Source organism: Bubalus kerabau, chromosome 10, assembly GCF_029407905.1.
Source record: "Bubalus kerabau isolate K-KA32 ecotype Philippines breed swamp buffalo chromosome 10, PCC_UOA_SB_1v2, whole genome shotgun sequence".
Classification (NCBI taxonomy): domain Eukaryota; kingdom Metazoa; phylum Chordata; class Mammalia; order Artiodactyla; family Bovidae; genus Bubalus; species Bubalus kerabau.
Window position 1 is genome coordinate 90798079 of NC_073633.1, and position 23388 is coordinate 90821466.

A 23388-nucleotide genomic window follows, 5' to 3' on the forward strand; every position below is an offset into this window, starting at 1 on the left:
CGGGGTTTCTGTGGATCCCACCTCCCGAGGCCCAGGAGCGGAAGGCGATTGGGGAAATGTGAGGGGGCGGAGCTTACAGAAGAAAATGGCGGCCGTCCGAGGGCTAACAACTGCGGCCCTGAGAGTGGTGACTCCCTGGCAAAGGAGCAGGTAACCAAGCCTAGAAAAGCACCTGGTTTGCCCCTCCAGGACTCAGGAGAAACTAAGGCTCGCGGGGGAGGTGAAGGTTTGGCGTGAGGCTGTCAGGTGGAGGGAGTTCAGGTTTGGCTTGAACTGTCCAGGCGGGGAGACTTCAGGTTTGGCGTGAGGCTGTCCGGGTGGGGAGACTTCAGGTTTGGCGTGAGGCTGTCCAGGCGGGGGCACTTCAGGTTTGGCTTGAGGCTGTCCAGGTGGGGAGACTTCAGGTTTGGCGTGAGGCTCTCCAGGCGGGGGCACTTCAGGTTTGGCGTGAGGCTGTCCGGGTGGGGGGACTTCAGGTTTGGCGTGAGGCTGTCCAGGCGCGGGGACTTCAGGTTTGGCGTGGGGCTGTCCGGGTTGGGGGACTTCAGGTTTGGCGTGGGGCTGTCCAGGCGGGGGGACTTCAGGTTTGGCGTGAGGCTGTCCAGGCGGGGGGACTTCAAGTTTGGCGTGGGGCTGTCCGGGTTGGGGGACTTCAGGTTTGGCGTGGGGCTGTCTAGGTGGAGGGTTCTAGGTTCTCTTCTGCTCCTAGTCTCACCCTCCTCCCTTGCGCAGCAGGCTCCTCGCGGCCTCCCGCGGACCCCGGGCGCTTCGGGAAGTGTCGTCCTCTAGCCCGGAAGCTGGCGAAGGGCAGATCCACCTCACCGACAGCTGCGTCCAGGTGAGAAACCGGTCGCGGGGCAGGGGTGGTGGGGGGAGGGGAGGGGGATGACTTCCTTTTGGCTCACCCTTCTTTCTCTCCTTGCCTGGCATTCTTGACCCTTCTTCCTGCATTTCAGAGGCTTCTGGAAATCACCGAAGGGTCTGAATTCCTCAGGCTGGAGGTGGAGGGAGGTGGATGCTCCGGATTCCAGTACAAATTTTCACTGGATACAGTTATCAACCCCGACGACAGGCAAGGAGAAAGGGGTGGGTCCTCCGAGAATGTGCAGAAGGGATAAAAGTGTCTCCAATTTAAGATGCACTTTTATTCCACATTTAAAACTTCTGCTAAGGATAACATCGCATCACCCTTCTCACACAGTGGAGATACAATGAAGATTTGTTGCCTTGATTCAAAATAACTTATGTCATAGGAGGAAAATTGGCCTAAGTCCATAGGGTCATTGGTAGAGAGTCAGGATGGACTAGAAAGTTTCCAGGCCTAAATTTCTATACATTCCCAGTATTCTTTCCATTAAATCTTTTTGCCTCAGAGAAAATCAGCACCTGTTAGAGGTCATAAGGGAAGCTTCCTCCGTATTTTAGAAAACAGGATGGGCATCTCTGGGCTCAGAGGGTGTTATGTTTCTGTTGTTTATGATGTTCATTAATGCCTTCCTCCCTTCTTTTCAGGGTGTTTGAAAAGGGTGGGGCAAGAGTGGTGGTTGACTCTGATAGCTTGGCCTTCGTCAAAGGGGCCCATGTGGACTTCAGCCAAGAGCTGATCCGAAGCTCATTTCAAGTGTTGAACAATCCTCAAGCACAGCAAGGTTGCTCCTGTGGATCATCCTTCTCTGTCAAACTTTGATGTGATGACAAGTGACCCGGAGATTGCTATCATCTGACTGATTTGAGGAACCTGGGATTAGAACAATTCTAGAAGTTTCCTTCCCATCATGACCCTCTCTCAATTTTATTTTCCTTTAATCGAGGATGTTGTTTCACCACTATTTTCAGAATGTGAAACTTTTACTCTTGATTTAATTTCTCCTACACAGTTGTAAGGCCAAGCCTGTGGATGCTGTTACCTAAGATTTAGTAACTGGTTGAAACCAGTATCATCTGTAGCGCCTCCAAGGTTCTAGGAGTTACTTCTCCGGCCTTCAGAGCTACTTGTACAAATGTGTATAGCTATGTATAAAAGCTTCGTTTTAAAGAAAGTCCTTATTTATTTGTGTTACGGATCAGAATCACAGATTGCATAGCTTGAACACTGTGTTACTAGACCAGAGAGGATAAGAAAGCCAAATGAAATGTTATCTTTGTTTTGCTATTTATTTATTTACTTACTTGCTTTTATTGAGGTATAGTTGATTTGCAGTATTGTGCTAGTCTCTGCTGTACAGCAAAGTGGCTCAGTCATATACGTGTATACTTTCCTTTGTATTTTCTCTTCCATTATGGCTTATCACAGGATATTGAACACAGTTCCCCTGTGCTGTACAGTAGGACCTTGTTGTCTGAAATGTTATCTTTTTCATCTCACCTTCCCTTAATGTGCTGGTTTACTTACCGTTATTTTCTGTGCACCCCGTTCTTCACTTCCCATTTGTTACAGCAGATACATTTTCTTCTCGGACTTAGGAATGTGTTAGACTCACAAAACCAATAACCCATCACCCAGAAAAACTTGGACCTAAACCTCACTGATACTTGAATCATAAGTTTGAAAATAAGCTCCATACTCCATATTCACACAAGACATTTCGTGATTCTTTGCTGATTTAGTGACTGAATCTTTTTAGAAAATGTTGCTTTATTTATCTTATGGTGTGAAATGTTTCTGGTCTCATTGTATAGCTGGAAGTTGTCCCTTTGTTGATATAGATAATAGATACTTGGATTTTTTTTTTTTTTTTTTCAGTTTGGACTATAAAATGCAGGGGGCCCATTTAAATTTGAATTTTAGACAAACAGCAAATAATTTTTAGTATAAGTATGTCTCTGCAAATAGTAAAAATTATTTGTTGTTTATCTGAAATTCAGATTTAATTGGGTATCGTGTATTTTTATTTGTTAAATTTGGTAACCTTCCTTTAGAGTCTCTGAAAGAAGAGCTTTTTAGCCACAAATTCCAATGAATTTTAAAGTACTTGTTTGGGTATAGTACTTAAATAGCCTAAGGAGCTAGAAACAACCATAGTATGTATGTGACCATGTTGGGCAGCCAGAACTGCATGGCAACAGACAACTAAAGGAAGAGGTAAAAAGCACCACCACGACAAATGATTAACGACTGCTAACGTTGGGGAAACCACAACCAAGCTGACTCTGTAAGGACTACTGGTTAAACTCATCTTTTCTTCGAGAGCCTAAAAGTTCATATCAGCAAATTTTGCATTCTGGAATGGATTGAAACTTTTCTAGACTTAATTAAGGTCATTCAATAAAAAAAATTATCCATAAGAAAAATAGAAATACAGAATCTGAGACAGAAACTTACTTACATTTTCAATGTGGGAAAACCTAGGACTTAGAACAAACCTATCGTGTGTCTGCAGTGTATACAGACACAAAAGGTCACTCAGAAACCTGACCAGGTTTTTTTCTTAGCAAATTGCCATGGAAAAAGTCAGAAAGCAGTGTGTGGAAGCATCTGTGTGTTCACTTTACTAAGCCATTGAAAGTGGCTGCCAATACCTGGGCCTAATAAGGTTTTCAGCACAGACTAAGTCCTTTCATCCTCTTTGAGAAGAGGTTTTGTTACATTTTAAGTGTTAAACCTCTTCTCTGATATTTTTGTGGGTTAGCACAAACATAATGATGAGTTTAGCACAAACATAGCTAAGCATTAGTTATTCCATAAGCCATTAAGTTCCAGTGGTCAGTTAGGCAAGAACAGGATCTCTTCCAAAGACTATGTATAAATACCTCCTATGAATAGAAGAATTGAATTTTGTGTTTAGAAAAAGTGGGTTTGGGAGAAATCAGCTTACTTCATCACATTGGGAAAGCTTCGTAGGGAAGCCTGAGGTGGTGACAAGAGGTCTCCACTGGAGGAGGGTGATGTAGAAATTTTAACACAGGGCATGAGGAGATAATTGCATCAAGGGGACAGTGGGCAATTGGCTTGAAATAAACAGTGATGGTAAAATAGGTTTAGGATCTTCTGCAGGCCTTTCTGACCAGATGCCCTCTTCCTGGCAGGCTGTAAAAGCCAGCAGACATTTTCACAAGTTTTGTTCACTGTGCAGTTCATTTAGGTAAACGTTACACTTTTCCAGGATCAATTGGAAGATTTTTTGCCTCCCCATTACTTTGAGGGGAGGTTATCAAGACCCCGTTTATTGCAGAATTGGTTTTATTTACCTTCGTGAGCTACTGATGCCTGGGGCAGCGTGCCCCACTGTTGTTGTAGCCAAACAATTGAGCAGGAACTGAAGGCATGAGACCCTCCCTTGTTTTATGTTGTGAGTCTTCATGTTGTTGGCTCTTAACTGTAGGTGTCCCACCTGCCCTTAGTCTCTGTGTGGGAATGTTGACCAGTTACAGGGGATTCTGGGATAAGAGAGTAGGAAGGACTACTGAAGTAGGTGTCCAAGAAGATACTCTTCTTTCTCTTTCTTCCGAGAAGTGCGCCCCATTCTTTTGGTCTTTCGTTGTAAAGCATAAGCAAAGGGTCAAAGTTTAGCTGGGACATCCTTTATGGGGAAGTGGGCAGCACTGATGGTCAGTGCTGGGAGGGGTAATCCTCTCCTGAACTCAGGGCCCTGAACTGACACCCTGCGGTAGGCGGGGTCTAAGTGTCCCTTGCAACATGGCCTTGCATGTCTGTCTCAAAAGCAGGAAACTCCCACTTTTTTAGGTATCTATCATCGATGTTTATGATTGCCTTTTAAAATCCGTGTTTGCCATTTCTCCAGAGAAATGCCACCAGGATGTTTAAAGGAAATTTGATTTAACAAGTGTTGAAACAGTTATCATCTGGCTTTAATTGTAAAACATAGATAAATATATAAAGAGAGGGAACATTTAAGCAGTCTTATGTCCAGCAGCTGTATTTAAAAATATTTTTATTTTTGAATAGGTAAGACACAGTACAAAATTCGAAAAGACACAAATGGGGATACAGTGAAGAGTCTCCCAGTCCTGTGCGCATCCACCTGTTGCCCTTCCCACCAACTACCATTGTTTCTAAGAATTTACCCCACAGATATAACCCCATAGATACAATATGAAATAACATATGCACAGGAATATTCATCGTAGCATTATTTATAATAGCAAAAGATATAAAACAATGGAAACACCCATTAATAGGCTGATTAAATAAATTATGATTTGTCTATTCAATGGAGAAGTATACAGTTATAAAATAGACTGAGGCAGTCCTTTATGTGCAAGTACGTATGATGTGAAAAGAAGCAGAAAAGTGCAGAACAGCACGCATGGTGTGCTATTAATATTTGTGTTTCTAACACAAGGAAATATGTGTGCCAGCATGGAAACATCCCTGGAAGGGTGACAGGAGTGTGGGGCTTGGGAGGTAGGGCCGTGGGAGCAGCAGTTAAGATGCAGTGCCTGAAGGGTACACCGAGGAAGGGTGAGCTCTCTGAAACGTGTGAGGTGGAGTGGCGGAGATGAGGCTAGCACATACCCGCTTCTCTTCTCCCTCTTTAGACAGACGGCAATAGCAGCATATGTTTCACTTTGCTGTGCTACCTTCCTCTTCCCTTAATCTGCTTTGGATATCTTATCCAGGCATTTAGAGCACCCACCCCCGTTTTTTTTTTGGGGGGGGGGGCTCCATGGCAATGCATTGTTTCTAACCTTTTGTTATTACAAATAATGCTAAAATAACCCCTTACATACGTCATTTTACATTTGGTGAGACTATATCTGAAGGTTAAATTTAAATTCCGAGAAGTGGAATGACTGATTTAAAGAATAAGTGCTTTTATAATTTTGAAAGACATTGCCATCCTCTTCAGAAGTTGTATCAATATATTCCTGTCAGCTATGTGTGTGAGTGTACCGCTTTCCCATAGATGCTTGCCAACTCAACGTTTTAACAAACGTTTAAATTTTTACCAACCTAATAGTTTAAAAAAGTGTCTCCGTATAGTTTTCACTTGCATTTCTTTTTATTATGCATGAAGATCAGAATATTTTCATATGTTTAAGAACTATATATTTTTGTCTGCTGAAAACATCTCAACTAGTGTAGTGACCTAGAGCAGATTATTTAAGCTTTGTAAGTCCAAGTTCCCCATCTGTAAACTGGGAATCAAAATCGTAAGGATTGTTGGATGATTAAATGAAATTTGTGTACAGCGTTCAACACAGGCCTGGCACATAGCAAGCGTTCAATAAGTTATCATGTGATGGCTGACAATCAGCAGCAAGTAGGACAGGACAGATTCAATTAAGAAAAGAGGATTCATCCCTACATCTTCAGGCACACGGAGCCTTGTTTATTTACATCGCCATTCATCAAAGAAATGCAAAGTCAGATCTTGCCTTGCCTCAGAAGGGGAAAGAAGCTTCTCCTGTTGGAACCCAGTCATGTTGGCAGAGCTGATGAGGGGGTAAGCACAGTCTCATCTCTAACGTTCAGACTCAGTCAACGTGGTAAAGAAATTTGGTTTAATATGAAATAAAAACAAAACCAGAATAGCCCATAAATGTACATTTCTTTATTCCACCGTGGTTCTAAACTCCCTGCTAGCCCAGGCTGGAGTGAGTCTCTACTTGTAAACTCAGTGGGATGCCAGCCAGCCATTGTATGAAGGGGAAAGAGGGCAGACGACTCTGAGTAGAGAGAGGGAACAACACAGGGAAACTGGCTTCTCCTAAACAGGATTATACTGTATTTCAGAAGCTCGAAAACGGACCTCTTTATTTTTAGCACATCCAACAGGTGTCCACAAAAGGAGAACCCAGGAGAGACTTGTGTCCTATAAGAAGCAGTATGTATTTAATGGAGGTCTTTGGAGATAGGCACCTTGTCTCAGGGCAGCCCTTGCTGTGGTGCACAGGAGCTATCGCTGGGTAGACTGAATGGTTATTTACCTGAAGCTACTGATTATTTTCTTTAGATCTGTATAAAGCCATGGTGCCCCCTTCCTCATCAACTCCGTTTTTTTTTTTTTTTTTTTAAATGTCCCGTTGCCGCGCTCTCAGGCTCCTTGCCCCACTTCGTGTGCGTCTCTTACTAGCAAGCTAGTATCAGTCTTGCTTCTCTGAGATGAGGGCATCTTCTGCCCCTCTCCAGGGCCACAAAACTGGCAACAGGGTGGAGACGTGGCTAAATCTGGCCCAACCACACTGGCTGAGTGGTGACAATCACTCCCCAAACTCCTCTCCCGCGCCCCGCCCCATCCTTTTTCGCTTGATAGATTCTGAAGGGCCATTCCAGGGCAGGTGTGGCCTCCGATCCAGGTGTAGAAGCATCAGGATGATATGTGGGTCATATCTAGAGAAGGGGTATGTGCAGCGTGAGGCCGAAGGACCTTGCACGTTTGCACAGCTTGAGGGGCTGGTTGAGGGCCATCCTTTGATCAGCATCCCATGGCAAGGCCAGGACAGATGGCAGACTGGGCCTCGTGGCCAGTGGTTGAAGCATTAAAGCACTTGGTGGTGTTTGAGCCAAGCAAGGGCATGGTGGTGTGGAGGCCGTGACAGATGCTCACACAGCAAGAGCCGAAGCTGGGGTAGATGAAAAGCAGGTGAGGCTGGCTGGGAGCTGGGCCACAGGGCCTCCGGCCGGTGTCTTCACGGCATCTCCCCAGCTAGGAAAGCTTCCTCAAGGCTCCGCCTGTGGCCAGGGCCCATTTCCAGGTAACTGCCCACACTCGACCCATCTCTGCTACTCCTTAGCGGTGCAGTGTGGGGGGCCTGCCTCAGCCACATAACCCGGGAGGCAGTGGCAGCGGTAGGAGCCCTCCGTGTTCTCGCAGTGACCATGGACACAGAGCGCAGCAGGCCCATTCAGGTCATCACACTCATTCACATCTAAGAGGAGGAGAGGGAGGAGAGAGCTGTAGGGAGCCCACGTGCCTATGGGCTGCTGCCCCCGGTGCCCCTCTGGTCAGTAAGCCCTGAGTGCTGCCTCGCAACAGAATCGTCCGTGTGGAGCCAAAGGACGCCCCAAAGGAAGCAGCTCACAGACCCAAGCCAGGGGTCGTGAGCCCATACTGCGACCATGCTGTCTCACCCCTGCCTTTCTTCTATCTAGGAACCTCCATGGAAAGGGCTTTCTAATCACAGTGATAGACCTTTGGAGCTCTCACCACCTGGCTTGGTGCCCAGAAGGCCCACTAGAGGGCAGCAGTGGGTCTGCCACCTAGGCGAAGTCATGCATCCCTAAGTGAGCAGTGGGCCAATCTGACTATTCCACATGGAGCCAGCAGGGCCGTCCTGCCCCCTGGGCATTGGCACTCTTGATTCCAGACCTACCCACACAGGCCATGTGGGCCGTGTCCAGCTGGAAGCCCTCGAAGCAGTCACAGGTGTAGCCCTCGCGCACGCGCACGCAGCGGCCATTCTCACAGCCATTCAGGATGCCGCACTCCTCTGCCTGGAGCCCTTCGAAGCCGGCCTGGTGCTCTGGGAGGAGGGAGTCAGAGAGCCAGGAGGGCTGAGGTCTCGTACCCCACCCTGGGGCCCTTGCCCTCTGCTCAGAGGAGCCTAATGAACTCCTGGGGTCAGGGTGGGGAGGGTAATAACACTGTCACAGAAAGATGGTGAGACAAAAGGCAATACCCCTAAAAAATAAGTATGTGTCATTTTTAGATGGGGAAACGTGCTTGCTTTAAATGAGGTTCTGGGGTGGTAGGGACTCACTGCTTTCACAACACCAGGGATCCTAAGCACTTCGGTATCTCTGTATAGTTTTGATTTTGTTCTGGTTAGTGGCAGGATGTTATGGTAAAATCTTCACATACCTTTTTGGGGGTGGACAGGACTGGTAGCAAAAGGGACAACCCTCGCTCACCATAAAGCAAAACTGCTCCTAGTTCTGCCTAACCCTCTTTTTTCTCTAAGTAACTCGCCTCCCCTGGAAAAGACCCTCCTCCTAACCTCAGTGTAGTTTTGATCAGTCTGATACAGTGGCTGTGCCCGTGGCAAGCACCACTGCACAGATGCCAAGCCCGACTTCCTTATTAGAATCCAAGTCCTGAGTGCTGGGGTCATTGCCACTTACAAACCAGGTCACCACAGTGGGCCTTTAAAGGGGTTAGAAATCCTTAATTCCCATTTCAAACTGTGGTGCTGGAGAAGACTCTTGAGAGTCCCTTGGGTAGCAAGGAGATCAAACCAGTCAATCCTACAGGAAATCAACCCTGAATATTCATTGGAAGAACTGATGCTGAAGCTGAAGCTCCAATACTTTGGCCACCTGATGCGAAGAGCTTGACTCACTGGAAAAAGACCCTGATGCTGGGAAAAGATTGAAGGCAGGAGGAGAAGGGGATGGCAGAGGATGAGATGGTTGGATGCCATCACCGACTCAATGGACATGAGTTTGAGCAAACTCAGGGAGATAATGAAAGACAGGGAAGCCTGGTGTGCTGCAGTCCATGGGGTCACAAAGAGCCAGAGATGACTTAGTGACTGAACAACAATTCCCACTTCGGGTCACAGGTTTGAACCTGTAGAGCAGGGTGTTCTGCAGACTGTACGTGGTGTGGGAGGAGTGTGCTGCTGGCCCCTCTCTCAGCTCCCACGAGCAGCTTTGAGGTTGGGATGGTGTCCTGTACGTCTTAGTGTCCCCTGTGTTAGTTAGTCTGTCAGAGGGGGTTGTTCGCACCTGTCCCTTGGGTGACCCGTGAAAGGGCTGGGTGGGTTTTTCCCTTTCCTGTCCTCACCCTGCTGACAGTGATGAGCAGATGGAGAAGATGGAAGTGAAACTGCTTCAGAGCCCACCTCTTCCCCGTTTTTGCAGCAACACAGACCTGGGTGGCTGGCCACATAGTGGGGCTGGAGTTCTGAGGGCTGCAGGGGAGGCTCAGGGAGCGGTATGTGGTCCCCTGGGCGGCCAGCCGTGCTGGGGAAGAGTGGCTCGGGGATGGCGTCCTCAGGGCCCAGGTAGTTGTAGAAGGGGACCCCATCTGGGCCGTAGAGGCTATAGTGCAGGTCATCGGGCCCCGGGCCGTACTCATAGCCGGGCCGGAAGTGGATCCCGGCCTCCCGCTCGGCTTCGATCCGGGCCACGTTGCAGAGCTGAGCGTAGACCTCTGTCAGGAGCAGGAGGGAGAGAGGAAGCTGGGCCCAGGCTCTTGGGAGCTGAGACCCGGGGTGCTATTTTCCGACTCAAGAACAGAGGGAGGTGCTGGGACCACTGCCCCGAGTTCCTCTCCCCCACCCTGCTCTGCCCCACAGCATCCATCCCCAAACCAGACGGAGGGAAGGCAGGCCCGTGACTTGCCCTACTCCTTTCTGAAGTCCCCTGCCCCTTTCCAAGGTGAGGATATCCCCTACCCTGGGGGCCCAGCCTGCGGCGTCCCCGCCTTCTCACCGGAGCTCCTGGGGGGGCACAGAGCACACTGCTGGCTCCAGGCCTCGCCGTCCTGACAGCAGCACTCGGTGTAGGTGGTGCGGCGGCCGTGCAGGGGATGGCTGCACACGTAATTGGTGACTCTCTTCCAGCAGATGTCCATGTGGATGTCGTGGTCAGGCAGGTCCTCTGGGGGCACAGGGCACGTGAGCCTCCCCAGCCCCAGTCTGCTCCCCCTGCTGCCCCCCCACCCCCACCCCCACTGACCCACACCACTGGTGCTGTTCACACAGCGCTGCTGGCTGAGGTCCAGGGTGAGGGGCGGGCTGCAGAAGCAGTGGAAGGAGCCTTCCGTGTTCACACACTCCCCATTCTCACAGGCCATGTCCTGGCACTCGTCGTGATCTGGGAGGCAGGGAGACGGGGAGGAACGTCGGGGGCAGTGCCCACGCGCTGTGCCCACCCACCGCCGCCTTCAGGGAAGGGGGGTTTCTTGTAACTGATGACGCCCCCCCACCTCCCGCCCAGCCTGGGAGGCCCCAGCCCAAGGATGGCTTGCCATTAGGCGCCCCCCTCCCCGCCCCCCGCTGCAGCAGGCGTCCTCCCTGGGGAAGGGGGACACTTCCAGCCAGAACTGGGCTGCCTGGCAGGGGGGTGGGGGAGCATTCAGCTGTGGGCCCCGGGGTGGGGAAGGGTGGCGGGCGTCCTCACCCTCACACTTCCTGCGGGCGGCATTGTAGTGGTAGCCAGGGTTGCACAGGCAGATGTAGCCAGGCACCGTGTTGAGACACCGGCCGTTCCGGCAGAGCCCGGGCCCGAACATCATGCACTCGTCAGCATCTGCGGGAGGGCAGAGCTGAGTGAGGGCAAGGCGAGACGCGGGATGAGGCAGTCCTTAGATCTAGGGGCTCCAAAGCCAGACTGTTGCTGCTGCTGCTAAGTCGCTTCAGTCATGTCCGACTCTGTGCGACCCCATACATGGCAGCCCACCAGGCTCCCCCGTCCCTGGGATTCTCCAGGCAAGAATACTGGAGTGGGTTGCCATTTCCTTCTCCAATGCATGAAAGTGAAAAGTGAAAGTGAAGTCGCTCAGTCGTGTCTGACTTAGCGACCCCATGGACTGCAGCCTACCAGGCTCCTCCATCCATGGGATTTTCCAGGCAAGAGTACTGGAGTGGGGTGCCATTGCCTTCTCCAAAAGCCAGACTGGGGCCAAATCCCAGCCTTGCCACTTGATGAGGCGGGTGACATTGGGCCAATTTAGGTTGTCCCTTGCTTCAGTTCCCTACCTAGAAAATGTGGCTCCTATTCCTTAACCTTGTAGAGTTGTTATGAGGGTTGAGATGTTAATACATGTGAGGTGCTTAAAATAGTGCTTGGCACATAATAAGCACTCAAGGAGAACCATTTCCATTTCTGCTGTTTCCTTTTCCAGTTTCAGGTATAAGTCCATACCCAAACCACCCTTTCTGAGGATGAGTTCCCCAAAGTTTCTGGCTCTGTAAGTGGGGCCAGGGAGATCAGCAGCTGCCTCTGGCCTCTGTCCCTGTGCCCTGGGAGTGGGTTAGTCAAGGCATCATAGCTTGTTCCTGGAGAACTCAGCCTTCTGGGGAGCAGAGAAACCAAAGTGGGGTTGCCGGGACAATCCAGGAGGAGCTCAGGTCAGAACTTCCAGCTAAAGATCTGTAGATCTGTAGCCTTGGGACAGGAAGGTTAGAAGCAACCCGAGAGGTGAAACCTGCATGCAGAGGCCTCCTGGGGGACCAGGCCAGGCCCACTGAGGTGAGTGGCGTTTGGGGAGGAGGGTCTTGGGGAGGTTACCTGTGTACGTGGTCTGTCCAAACATCCAGGCTCCTTCCACAGGGATGTAGCCTTTCCCACTAGGGCAGATCTCGCTGAACTCGACTGTGCAGGGAGGCATCCAAGCTCAGAGAGAGAGACTCTGCACACCGCCCCCCCCCCACTTCGTTCTGTGTCGCCCTGCAGAGCCGACTCTGAGAGGACCTGGGACCCTTGGGGGCCTTACCTGAGTCCTCATCTGGGCACAGGTCACAGGCATCTCCCCAGCCGGTGCCCTGGGTGCAGCAGCACTCGGCCTGCGTGGTGTTCCGGCCCAGAAGGCTGGAGCAGGGCGTCTGGTCCTTCTGTCCAGAGTAGCATTCCATGCGGACGGGGCCTGGTGGGTGTGCCCCTGGCCGGGCCTCAGGGACACTCGGACCTGTGTGTGACAGACGCCCCTTGTTAACGTCTGTTCATGGCCCCCTGGGGCACCCTGGCCTTTGAATTTATTTAAATTTTAAACATTTATATGGTACAGTGTACTTTTATTATCTCACTTGATAAGCCTTATGAAGAGCTTATTATCATCAGCTTTCTTTTATAGAAGAGGCAGTTGAGGTTTAGAGAAGCTAGGTGACTTGCAGGGGCCACCTAGTGGCAGAGCAGGGAAGTGACCCCAGTTCCTCTGGTGCCACACCCCTGCTCTTTCCAAGATACCATCCTGCCTTCCTCCCCTGCAGTGAGGTGGCCCCAGTCCCCGGCACATCACACCATACAGGCATGGTATGGTACACCGTTCCATTCCTCTGTGTCACACTGTTCCCCTGCCCCTCCCACCCTTCCTTGTTCCAGGTCTTGCTTGCTTTCCTCCAAGTCAGAGAAGGCCAGCTGAATCCTAGTCCTGGGCTGAGAGGCTGAAACCGGCAGCTCTGGAGTGGAGTGGGACGGGAGAGTGGAGCTTAGCTCAGTTCCTGGGCCTCCCTCACCCAAGAGCTTCCTGGGGTTTGACTGAGGGTCCCTCCAAGGCTCAGATGGTGAGGGACAGGGAAGCCTGGTGTGCTGCAGTCCATGGGGTCATGAAGAGTGACCCCAGACTTGGCAACTGAACAGTAACAACCAAGGCTCAATCTGAGCTCCGAGCTCCCTGCCCCCTCCCCCCCAGTTGGCATTAGAGCTTCTAGAGCCTCCTGTAGGGTCGTCGCAGCCCTGCAGCTGGAGCAGCGGAAGCACTGTGTACGCCATACAGCGAGGAGTAGGGGGGGGGGGAGGGGTGAGTGCACCGGGAGGGCGGGGCGCAGGGCTCACCTCCAGCCCCCCGCGGGCGGCAGCGCCCCTCCTGAGCATCGTACTCCTCCAGGTCGCTGGCGCAGAGGCACAGGAAGGAGCCCTCCACGTTCTCGCAGAGCGCCGCCCCACACACCGCCAGCATGAGCTCACACTCGTTCACGTCTGCCAGACAGGAGGACCGGCTCGCGGGCGAGGGAGAGGCCCAGGCCCCTGCCCCTGCCTCCAGCCCCGCGGGCAGATCCCCATCTCATCCTCGCCACCCCTCCGCCCAACCCCCAAAGAAACAGGCTAGGGCCTGGGGAAGAGCGGGAAGTGGGTATGACTTCGAAGAAAGGAGGACCAGGTGAGCAGAGGGAATGGGAAGGGAGGGAGAAGGAGAAAGTTGGCAGAAAAGGGCCCATAAATGGACAAAGAGGAAGGGTTCCTCCTTCTGCACGTTCCCCAAACGTGCCTCTTGAACCCTTGAGTCTCTGGGGAAGGGTGGCGCCTTCACTAGTGTGCTTGCTCCCCCTGCTGGTAGAAGGGCGGCCTCGCTTCCCTGATCAACCTGGCCACGGTGCCCCAATGGGTGTGTGTGTGTGTGCTCCACTGGGCAATCGGGTGCCACTCTTTGTGACCCCATGGACTGAGGCCCGCCAGGCTCCGCTATCCATGGGAATCCTCCAGGCAAGAATACTGGAGTGAGTTGCCATTTCCTACTCCAAGGGGTCTTCCCAACCCAGGAATCGGACCCACATCTCCTACATCTCCTGCATTGGCAGATGCAGTCTTTACCACTGAGCCACCTGGGAAGCCCAAGGTGCCCCTGTAGTTCAGTTCAGTTCAGTCACTCAGTCGTGTCCGACTCTCTGCGACCCCATGGACTGCAGCACGCCAGGCCTCCCTGTCCATCACCAACTCCCGGAGTTTTATTCCAACTCACGTCCGTTGAGTCGGTGGATGCCATCCAACCAACTCATCCTCTGTCGGGGGAGCTGAAATCCCCCTTCCTTGTCACTCTGTGTTGAGGGCTCCACGTGGAGCCCACGTGACCCTGAACCTTTCAGGAGGGGGGCCCTAGGGCCCCTCTATGCAGGGCAGCCAAGATCTGTGGAGACGGGGTCAAGGGCCCGAGAGCCTTCCCGTCCCTGGCTCAGAGCTGGCTAGGCCACAGGCTTCTCACCAACGCAGTCCCAGCCGGAGGGCGAGGTCTCGAAGCCCTGGTCACAGAGGCAGCGGAAGGAGCCCTCGGTGTTGTCGCAGAAGCCATGGCTCCCACACACGGTGTCGTTGGCACACTCGTCTATGTCTGCGGGACAGGGCGGGCCACAGTGTAGGCTGTGCTCTCTACTCGCTGGCAATACTTATTTATCTGGCTCATTAACACCAAGGTCTCTGAACACTAACTTCTGAACGCAGGGTGAGAAAACTAAACAGTCCTCCTCAATTTTTGTGTAAGCGCTGCTCCGTGGAAAACACACAAACAGCTGCAAAAATCGTTTCTAGCCAGGTACGTGAAAAGTAGATGTTGTCCTAGGCCTCCCAGCCCGCACGCCCCCTCCCCACTCACCAATGCAGTCTCCCGTCGGGGCCATGTGGAAGCCAGGCTGGCAGCCCAGGACACAGCGGTAGGAGCCAGGGCTGTTCTCACACCTCCAGGCCCCGCATATCGGTTCTCCGAGGTCCTCGCACTCGTCAATGTCTGTCCCCAGGGCCAGGAGAGGGGACAGAAGTGGCCAGGTCACTACTCCGACCCCATCTCTCTGGCATGACAAGGTCGTGCCCCTCAACTTCTGAGGTTCTTGATTGGTTCCAAACCACTATGCTCATTTCAACCCCCAAACATCAAGTTCAGGACCCTTTCCCCTGAGCTGCAGGCCTGATTGTCCAGGAGAGCTCTCAGCCTCTGTGACACTCCTTTCCCCCTGCACCCTGCCCTCCACAGCAGAGCAGTGTTGACCTCTCTATATATAAAACCTTTCCCAAAGTGTATTATGGAGAGCTGTCTTCATATGTCTCCCTTGCTTAGTTTCAAGATTATCCATAACTGTCTATTTGTCCCAGCAAAAGGCACTGAACCCAGGTGGTGTAAATGTCTATCGCATCCATTTGGCTCTTAAAAAACTAGATTGTGTGCTCTGCTACAGCACAAGGACATCCTGGGGGCAATCCCTGAGTCAGAAGAGGCTGAATGAAGACATTATCCATGGGATGATTAATCTATGGAAAGTGCTCGAAGCTGGGGTTCCTGGCCCCAGGGAGCTGAGGAGCTGGCAGGGTGGAGGTGTCTGTCTGTCGACATGGGGCAGAGCCCTGTCTGCTTACCCCCTGGAGCCCTTACCCACACACTCCCCGCTCTCTGGGGAGGGCTGGAAGCCAGTCTCACACACACAGTTGAAGGAGCCGTCGGTGTTGACACAGTGGCCCCCGAGACACCGGTCAGTGACTGCACACTCGTCCACATCTAGAATAGAGACATTTGTCAGCAGGGCCAGCCATGGGTCCCCAGGGCCCTGGGCAGTTTCGCCCAGAGGAGGGCCAGGGAGTGGCTCGAAGTAGAAAAGGGCTGGAAGATCTGAGCGAGAGACCAGAGCTGGAAGCCAGAGGCACCGTTGGGCGTGGAGCCCTGGAACCAGGCAGGGCAGAGGGCGAAGGCACCTGCTGTATGCATCGTGGACAGGCCCTGGAGGAGGGCTCCAGAGACACTCCCTGACACCTGGCTCCCAACCTCATCCCTCAGCCTCCCATCTTCCCACCCCAGGTGGACCCTGAGCGTTTTGTCAGTACGCGGGATGACCCCTAACGGCCCCTGCTGCCGGCTTCTCACCTTGGCAGCTGGTGCCCCCGTCTGCGCTGACGAAGCCGTCGGCACAGAGACAGAAGAAGGACCCGTGGCTGTTGAGGCACTCGCCACGTGGTGCGCAGTACTCCTCGCCCACACACTCATCCACATCTGCGGGCAGAAGAGCAGGTGGTGTCTCCCCCGGGACGGGGGCGATGTTCCCCGGGGAGCACACGGTGTAGGGAAACCCTCCGCCCCACCCCGTCCCCGGCCGGGGAGACCTGAGCCACTCACCCTCACACACTGTGCCATTGGCCAGCTGGAAGCCCGGGGGACAGAGGCACTGGTAGGAGCCAGCCGTGTTCTTGCACTCGCCTCCCAGGCAGCTGCTCTGGGGGTCTTCACACTCGTCCACATCTGCAGGGCCACACGAGGAGATGGTAGTACGGAGGGGTGGGGTGGGGAGGTGGAACTGATGGGAAGACCTCCCAAGGGCAAGGATCAACAGGGAGGTCTCCAGAGGACCTGGAGGTCTGCCAGAGGAGATTGGACCCACAGGCGCACCATCCCCTTGTAAACTGGCACAGCTGGGAGAAGCTGGCGAGGGAGCCTTTGGGGAGCAGGATGGCTGCAGCTCCCTCCATCCTGCCCCAGCCCAGCCTGGCAGGCTCCCCTGGCCTCCCGCTGCCCACACTGTGCCCGCCCGGGGGACACCTGGTCCCTTCCAGCAGCAACCCTGGCCTAAGGTGGCCAAACTCTACTGCCCTCATCATGGCTGAGATTTTACAGAAACAACAGGAAAACAACTGAGAAATAAGCCAAGGAAGCGGATACAGAGAACCTGAGGAGGTAACAGAAAGTGGATTATTTAAATTGGCCTATAGATTGCCCTGGGACTTCCCTGGTGGCTCAGATTCTTTTCCCTGGTAAAGAATCCGGCTGCCAATGCAGGAGACCTGGGTTTGATCCCTGGGTGGGAAGATCCCCTGGAGAAGGAAATGGCAACCCACTTCAGTAGTCTTGCCTGGAGAATCCCATGGACAGGAGCCTGGCGGGCTACAGTCCATACAGTCCATGGGGTTACAAAGAGTCAGACATGACTGATCAGCTAACACTTTCGCTTTCTTTCACAGATGGCCCAGTACCGGCCAGGGTCTTTAGGATAATGTTGCAGCACCCACCTTTATAAGGAACTCTTGAAGAGCCTGTTAGATAACAGATCTCAAGACCCCCACCCCCAACAGACAGACTTAGCCGGTCTGACAAGGCCTGGAAGCCACATGTCGATCGAACAAACTCCCCGTGATTGTGACAAGCACTGAAGCTTTGGTCCAGTGGCTCATTGGCTCCCTAGACCCAGATCTGCAGTCGCCTTTCTGACGCCTGTTTAGGGAGGGAGGGCGAGAATAGGCTTGCCCCACTAGCCCACCATCTGAGGCGAACTCGCTTCTCTGAGGGTGAAGGGTTAGTCTCCTGCTCCCTGTCGGGGGCCCTCACCTTCACAGGTGTGGCCCAGGGCGCTGGGCTGGTAGCCCGCCTCGCAGTCCCTGCAGGAGAAGGAGCCGGCGGTGTTGGTGCAGACTCCGGACGGGCAGACTCCAGGAAAGGCGCACTCGTCTAGGTCTAGGGCAGACAGTCAGCCAGTCAGTCACCCGGGGGGCCCGGGGATGCCTCCCTCCACCTGGCCAGGCCAGAACCACCCCGCACCTCTGGTTCCCTCTCTGAGCTTGTTGGACTCTGTGGGCCCCCCGGGGAAGGGGAGCCCCTGGCTCTGGGCCTCTTACAGGGCCACCCCCGCACCCTCTCCCCGGGGATGCTTCTGGGGTGGCTCGGCCAAGAGCTTCCTTCCCTCTTGTCTGTGTGACTCCCTTCTCTTTCTGTCCTCATGGAGAAAACAGAAGCTCAAGTCCATTCACAGAGTCCTCTCGCCTAGTCTGGAGACCCCCAGCATCAACCCCAAACCAGGGGACAAACGGAGGGTTCTTTGGGAGGTCCTAGGGCCTATGTTCTCAGTCACCCTTGGCCACCCCCCTTCCCAGGGTTACCTTCGCAGGCGGTGCCATCCTCATTCACCCAGTACCCACTCTCACAGGCCGAGCAGGTGAAGGAGCCCTCCGTGTTGAGACAGAGGCCCGTGGGGCACGAGGCCCGGATGGCACACTCGTCGACATCTGAAACAGGCCATTGAGCTCTGTGTGGGGCTCTCTGCAGGACAGACATGCCAGGCTAGCCGGAGGTTGACAGGGAGGAGTGGGGTGGGGTTGGGGGGTGTCAGGGAAAGACAGTCTATGCAGCAGCGCTGTGTTGGGTCAGCTCAGGGATGTGCGCCAGAGGGAAGGAGCTGCAGGCGGATGTGTCATGGATGGACAAAGGGCGCTTTGGATCCTTGTACCTTGGCAGCCCTTCTCATCTGGGGTGACTTCGTAGCCCTGCTCACAGGAGCATCTAAAGGAGCCCTCCAGGTTGATGCACGTTCCGTGGGTGCAGACCCCAGGGGTCAGACACTCATTCACATCTGTGGGAGAGAAGTCCAAGCTGGCCTCCTATCCCTCGCGCAGCCTCCAGCATCAGGCTGAGAGTGTCTCCATTTCGAGGCCGGGGAACCAGCATTCCGAGGGGCCCTAGCACCCTGGGAAGGACCAGAGGTCATTCCTGCTCCTGGACCCATCTACCTCGGCTGGGTGCTGTTCCCCCGCCGAACTAACTTCCATCCCTGAGCTGACTTCAGCTCCATCCAGTGACATAGAGCACCCTGCAAGTTCCTAGAAAAGGGGGGGGCCAGGTTCCCCACCCAGTCCTGGGATTGGTTTGGCCCATCTGAGGACACCTGGAGGCAAGTGTCTAAGCCTTCTGCCTCACCTTAGAGTGAGTCTGAACCTCTCTGGTCTCCTCCCCGCCAACCAAATGGGTATGACCCCAAGTTCTCAGCCCACCCACCAGCTTCAGCGGGCGAGTGGGTAACACAGAGAGAGGCCAAGTTCTGCCTGGGCGGTTGAGCGGCAGTCCCAAGGGCCTGGGAAATGCCTGCCCTCTCAGAGCCTCAAAGTCTCTATTCACGACTCAGTCCCTCCTGGCATCCCCAGCCCTGGGCCCTTTTTCCTGCGGGGGCTGAGGGAAAGCGCATTCCTCCTATGGCTGACATGCAACCCACCCCCCACCCCGACCTCCAGAGAAGAGCTCCCGCCGTTCTCTTAGGCATTGGTGTTAGAGGTTGCTCTTGAGGTCCAGGAGGGCAGAAGACCCCTCCTCCACACCACTGGCATCAGCCTCTTCCAAAAGACACATGGCACCTTCAGCCTACCTAGCAGAATCCAGCCACAGAAGCCTCTGGAACCTTCGGTTGTATGTAGCTCCTGGACGGATATGGCCAAGGAGCCTAAGGGTCCCCCCCACCCTGGCTGATTCAGGGGGCAGAGCACCAGTAACTGAAGCACACCCACCTCATCCCCAGCGTCATCTGGAAACCCAGCTGGGTCACGAAAGACAATAGCCTCCAAGCCATTTCCCTCTGCCCACACCTCTCCCCGCCCCCCGCCACCATGTGTGGGCTCAACCCAGGGTCCCCAGGCCAAACAGCCCCCTCCGTGCCTTGGCAGGCAGCCCTCACCTACACAGCTCCCGCCCTGGCCCCTGTAGCCCTCCTCGCAGGGCAGGCAAGTGTAGGAGCCGGGGGAGTTGACGCATTTCCCATCAGGGCAGGTGCCAGGGTGACGGCATTCGTTGATATCTGCAAAAATAACAACCCCTGCCTTGGTCATCTCTGGGAACCACGACCCACGGGTGGGCTGTGAAGGAGCACATCCTTGACCCTGCCGTCGGTCGGGGAGAAGGAGCGATGTCAGTTTCTGTACAGATGGAAACCAGGAAAATGTGAGTGCTCTCCTGTGTTCCCAGCCCCACCTCCCACCCACTGTCCTGGACAAAAGAAAGATGGAAGACCTTGAGGAAGGGAGAAGCCCTGCTACAGGAGGCTGTGCTCTCAGTAGCTTGGGGAGGGTGAGAGGGCTCGAAGTCGTGAGCTGGACTCTTGGGAAGGGCCTTCGTCTCTCCCTTGTTCATCTACAAGGGTGACGATGATGGGATTGGACGTGCTTGGCACAGAAGGCCCCAGAGACCCCAGGATAGATCCTAGCTGTGCAATGACGGCAAAACAGGCTTCCTGGCACCCGGAAACGAGGACAAAGGATGACTCCCCCAATCTTTGACGTGGCCAAGACCAGCCCTGAGGCTGATGCAGAGTGAGGCTGATGCAGAGGCTAGGAAGGCTGCTGGAGAGGGGAATTTTCTTCCAGCTGAGAATCACGTAGGACTCCCACACCCACTCTGGTGAGATTCAGGAAAGCCAGCCCGAAAGGATGAGTCTGAGAACCGATCAGACAAGCAGGGGGAGGGGTGAGCCATAGAGGGAGAGGAGCCAGTCCTGGGGGATGAGAACAAAGGCGCGGAAGGCGAGCTTGCTCCCTGGACGGCACACAGGGCTCTGCCCAATGTGAAGCCGGCATGCTGGGGAGTCCAGCCTCCAAGGCACCCCAGATACCTGGGCCGAGTTGGGGAGGTCAGAACCCGGGGACTGAACTCTGGGTCAGGATGGCAGGAAGACGTTCAGCTCCTCTGGCCCAGTGTGCAGGCTCCCAGTCACTCTTCACTGCAGACAGACTGACTGAGCTCCGAAGGAAACAGGACAGGTCACCTTCCCTGCATGGGTAATTGTCGCCCTCCCGCAGGAAGTCCACCTGCTCATTCATGGAGATTCAGAGGCCCTACTGACTAGGAGGAAGACCTGGTCAGCACCCAGGGAGAAGAGAAAGGCAGGAGGCAGGGCCAAGGGTCAGAACACAGGCTTCCTGCAAGAGGACTTAAGGAGCAGCTGTCATGATAAAACAGGACATGGGCCGGAAATGGAGGGTGAAAATGAATCTCTTCTGAGGTGGTTTGGTCTGCAGAAGACCGGGTCCATCAGAGCCCAGGGAACCGGTCACCTCTCACGGCCAAAACTTCACGCTACGGGTCCACATGAGGAAGACATACACAGAGCAGAGGGTGTTTCAGGGGTGTGTGTGCTAGGAGATATCCAGAACTCCTGGGTAATCTCAGGGACACTTAGATAAGGCTCATCTCAGGAAAGAGGGCAGCCAAGAACCCCTAGTTGGGCTGTGGTGATACCAGGCTAAACTATTCTAGAAGCTTCTGTAAAAACAGAACTGGAGAGAACAAGGCGGAGGTGGAAGAAATGAAGGTTCTAGGGCCACCAGCTTTGGCCAGTACCCTGGCCTGCCAGTCCTGGCTGAGATACCGGAAGCAAGATGGGCAAAGCCATTGGGAATGAGCCGCAAGTCTGCTTCAGGGATGCGAGACTCGGGGATGAAGAGAAAGAGATGGAGGCAAGGATCCTCCTCTAAGACCACACCGAGGAAAAACGGAGTCTTGGAACCTCTCCTGCAGGGTCAGGCAACATCGGAAGATTAGACTTAGAGGGAGCAAAGGGCTCTGAGCTCCGCCCTGCCCCAAGTGTTCTGGGCACACCTGCGGAGGTGGTGCCGGAAGTGCGTCATGTTGGGCATTAGGAGACCTGCGGGACAAATGCTGCTTCACTGAGAAGTCCAGCTCTCACTTTTTGGGCCGTGGTGGGCTTGTGCCTCCTGGTCCCTTGTGGTTGGGTGGGGCAGGAGGACTAGTGCTGGCCAGTAGCTTTGAGTGGATATCACATGTGTAATTTATGGGCCCAAACACTTATTTATGTGCAACCCTGCAGAGTGCTCTTTCTTTCTTCCATGGACAGTGGCCACATTCAAGATGCTCTTCTTTTAGTCTGGTTCAAGGATGAGAAGATGTGGACCAGGACCCCTGGCAGACCCATGATGGATATGCGGCTTTGGTCAGATATCAAGTCTGCTATGTCCTACATGACACTAAGACTGAGGCTGGTTGTTAGTGCAGCATAACCCGGCCTATCCGGGCACACTGCCACGGGCTTCCTTCCTCAGGCCAGAGCCCCAGCCAGTGATGTTCATGCCTGGGAGGTGGGGGTGGAGGGGGCAGAGGGTCAGAGCAGCCCCCAGTCTCTACCTGAACCAGGTGGGCCTCTTCTAAATGGGGGCCGATATATCAGAGCCACTAGCCAAGCCATGGATGAATCCCTGTTAAAAGCACAGGCTCTGAAGTCACCAGATATCCCGAGGCTGTCCCACCAACCTTTCAGTGCCTGGACGAGAGCCAGATGTTTTTTGCCTAGTCTAGGGTTTAAATTTTAACCTAAGATTATGGTATGTTTTGGTAAAGGTTTTACCCTGGTCGTCGGGGGGCAGGCGCTGTCTGTCTTTTTTATGGCTGTATTCCTGGCCCATGGCTGGGACACAGCTGGCGCTCAAGAAACGTTTGCTGACCAAAGAATGAGACCATGTGATTCACTAAAGCTTCATATCTTCTTGGCATGAGGCTGCAGGAAAGACCCCAGAAGACCCCAGGAAACAGGCACCCCAGGGACCAGCTTGCCAGCCTGCTGTCTGTATACCGGGCAGATGGTGGGGCTTCTCTAACCAGCACTGAAGTCTCTGCTTGAGGAGAGGGAAGGGTGCTGTGAGAGCACATGGTGGGGAGGGTGCTCCCGCAGGGGCTGGACCCACGGGTGACCTTGGAGGTAGGTGGAGGACAGCGGGGCCCTGGCAGTCTGCAGGGGAACCTAGCCCCTCTCCGTGGGAACCCAGAGTCGCGGGACGACGGAAATGCCATGGAGACTTTGGACGGGCTGCTGTCCAGACCACTCAGGCCCTTCACCAGAGACTCTGAGTTTAAATGGAGAGAGAGTGGTTTCTTAGCTGGAGGAAGAAGAAAGAGGGAGGGGGAAATTGACTGGGCTCCCGGGGTGATGGGCCGGGGCTGTGGTTACGGGTGGAAATCTGGAGGAGCGTGCAGGCTACATTAGTCTTTCTTTCAACAGACTCAAGAGTGTCTTTCCTGGGCCAGGAACTCAGCCTGACCTCCCAGCCAAGCTGTGTGTGTCTGGGCCCTTTCCTCCGGAAGGGAAGGAGGTGATCCAGAGGCACGGGCTCGGGCACTGGGGGGAGACAAGACATGAGAGAGAACGGGCTCCCCTACTTGTGGCAGGGCTGCCTGTGCCCTTTGCATGGTTGTTCGGCAGGTTAACCAGAGCCCCTGCGATGAGCATTATGGTTTCCATCTTCAGACACTGAGACAATAAGCCAAACCCATATCTGTCTCCACCAGAGCCTGTGCCCTCAATGTG

At 53.7% G+C, this 23388-nt stretch overlaps 2 protein-coding genes across 3 annotated transcripts in view; one reads left to right on the plus strand and one right to left on the minus strand.

Annotated features, from left to right (window-relative positions):
• Positions 1–12: 12 nt before the first annotated feature.
• ISCA2 (iron-sulfur cluster assembly 2) lies at positions 13–2136 on the plus strand. Of its 2 annotated transcripts, none has more exons than XM_055538657.1 (4): positions 13–150; positions 736–838; positions 957–1072; positions 1513–2136. In XM_055538657.1, the coding sequence occupies exons 1-4, from the start codon at positions 86–88 to the stop codon at positions 1685–1687; spliced, it is 459 nt and encodes a 152-aa protein (XP_055394632.1). In that variant the 5' UTR covers positions 13–85; the 3' UTR covers positions 1688–2136. The 2 variants fall into 2 exon arrangements, with proteins under 2 accessions (XP_055394632.1, XP_055394631.1); XM_055538656.1 differs by having other exon boundaries at positions 50–150; positions 733–838.
• Positions 2137–4696: 2560 nt separating this feature from the next.
• LTBP2 (latent transforming growth factor beta binding protein 2) overlaps positions 4697–23388 on the minus strand; it is a 109591-nt gene continuing 90899 nt past the window's right edge. The window contains 18 exon segments of the mRNA XM_055538655.1: positions 4697–7833; positions 8278–8427; positions 9777–10058; positions 10340–10507; positions 10586–10723; positions 11030–11158; positions 12140–12223; positions 12345–12536; positions 13403–13546; positions 14547–14672; positions 14934–15065; positions 15705–15827; positions 16191–16316; positions 16440–16562; positions 17643–17768; positions 18191–18316; positions 18538–18660; positions 19753–19872. Of these exon segments, the coding sequence (XP_055394630.1) occupies positions 7688–7833; positions 8278–8427; positions 9777–10058; positions 10340–10507; positions 10586–10723; positions 11030–11158; positions 12140–12223; positions 12345–12536; positions 13403–13546; positions 14547–14672; positions 14934–15065; positions 15705–15827; positions 16191–16316; positions 16440–16562; positions 17643–17768; positions 18191–18316; positions 18538–18660; positions 19753–19872 (2558 nt within the window). The 3' untranslated portion in view covers positions 4697–7687.

Coding starts and splice junctions, on each gene's coding strand:
- ISCA2 (XM_055538656.1), top strand. CDS start 86: ATGGCGGCCGTCCGAGGGCTAACAACTGCGGCCCTGAGAGTGGTGACT. Junction 839..956: donor TCACCGACAGCTGCGTCCAG/GTGAGAAACCGG, acceptor CCTGCATTTCAG/AGGCTTCTGGAAATCACCGA. Junction 1,073..1,512: donor GTTATCAACCCCGACGACAG/GCAAGGAGAAAG, acceptor CCTTCTTTTCAG/GGTGTTTGAAAAGGGTGGGG.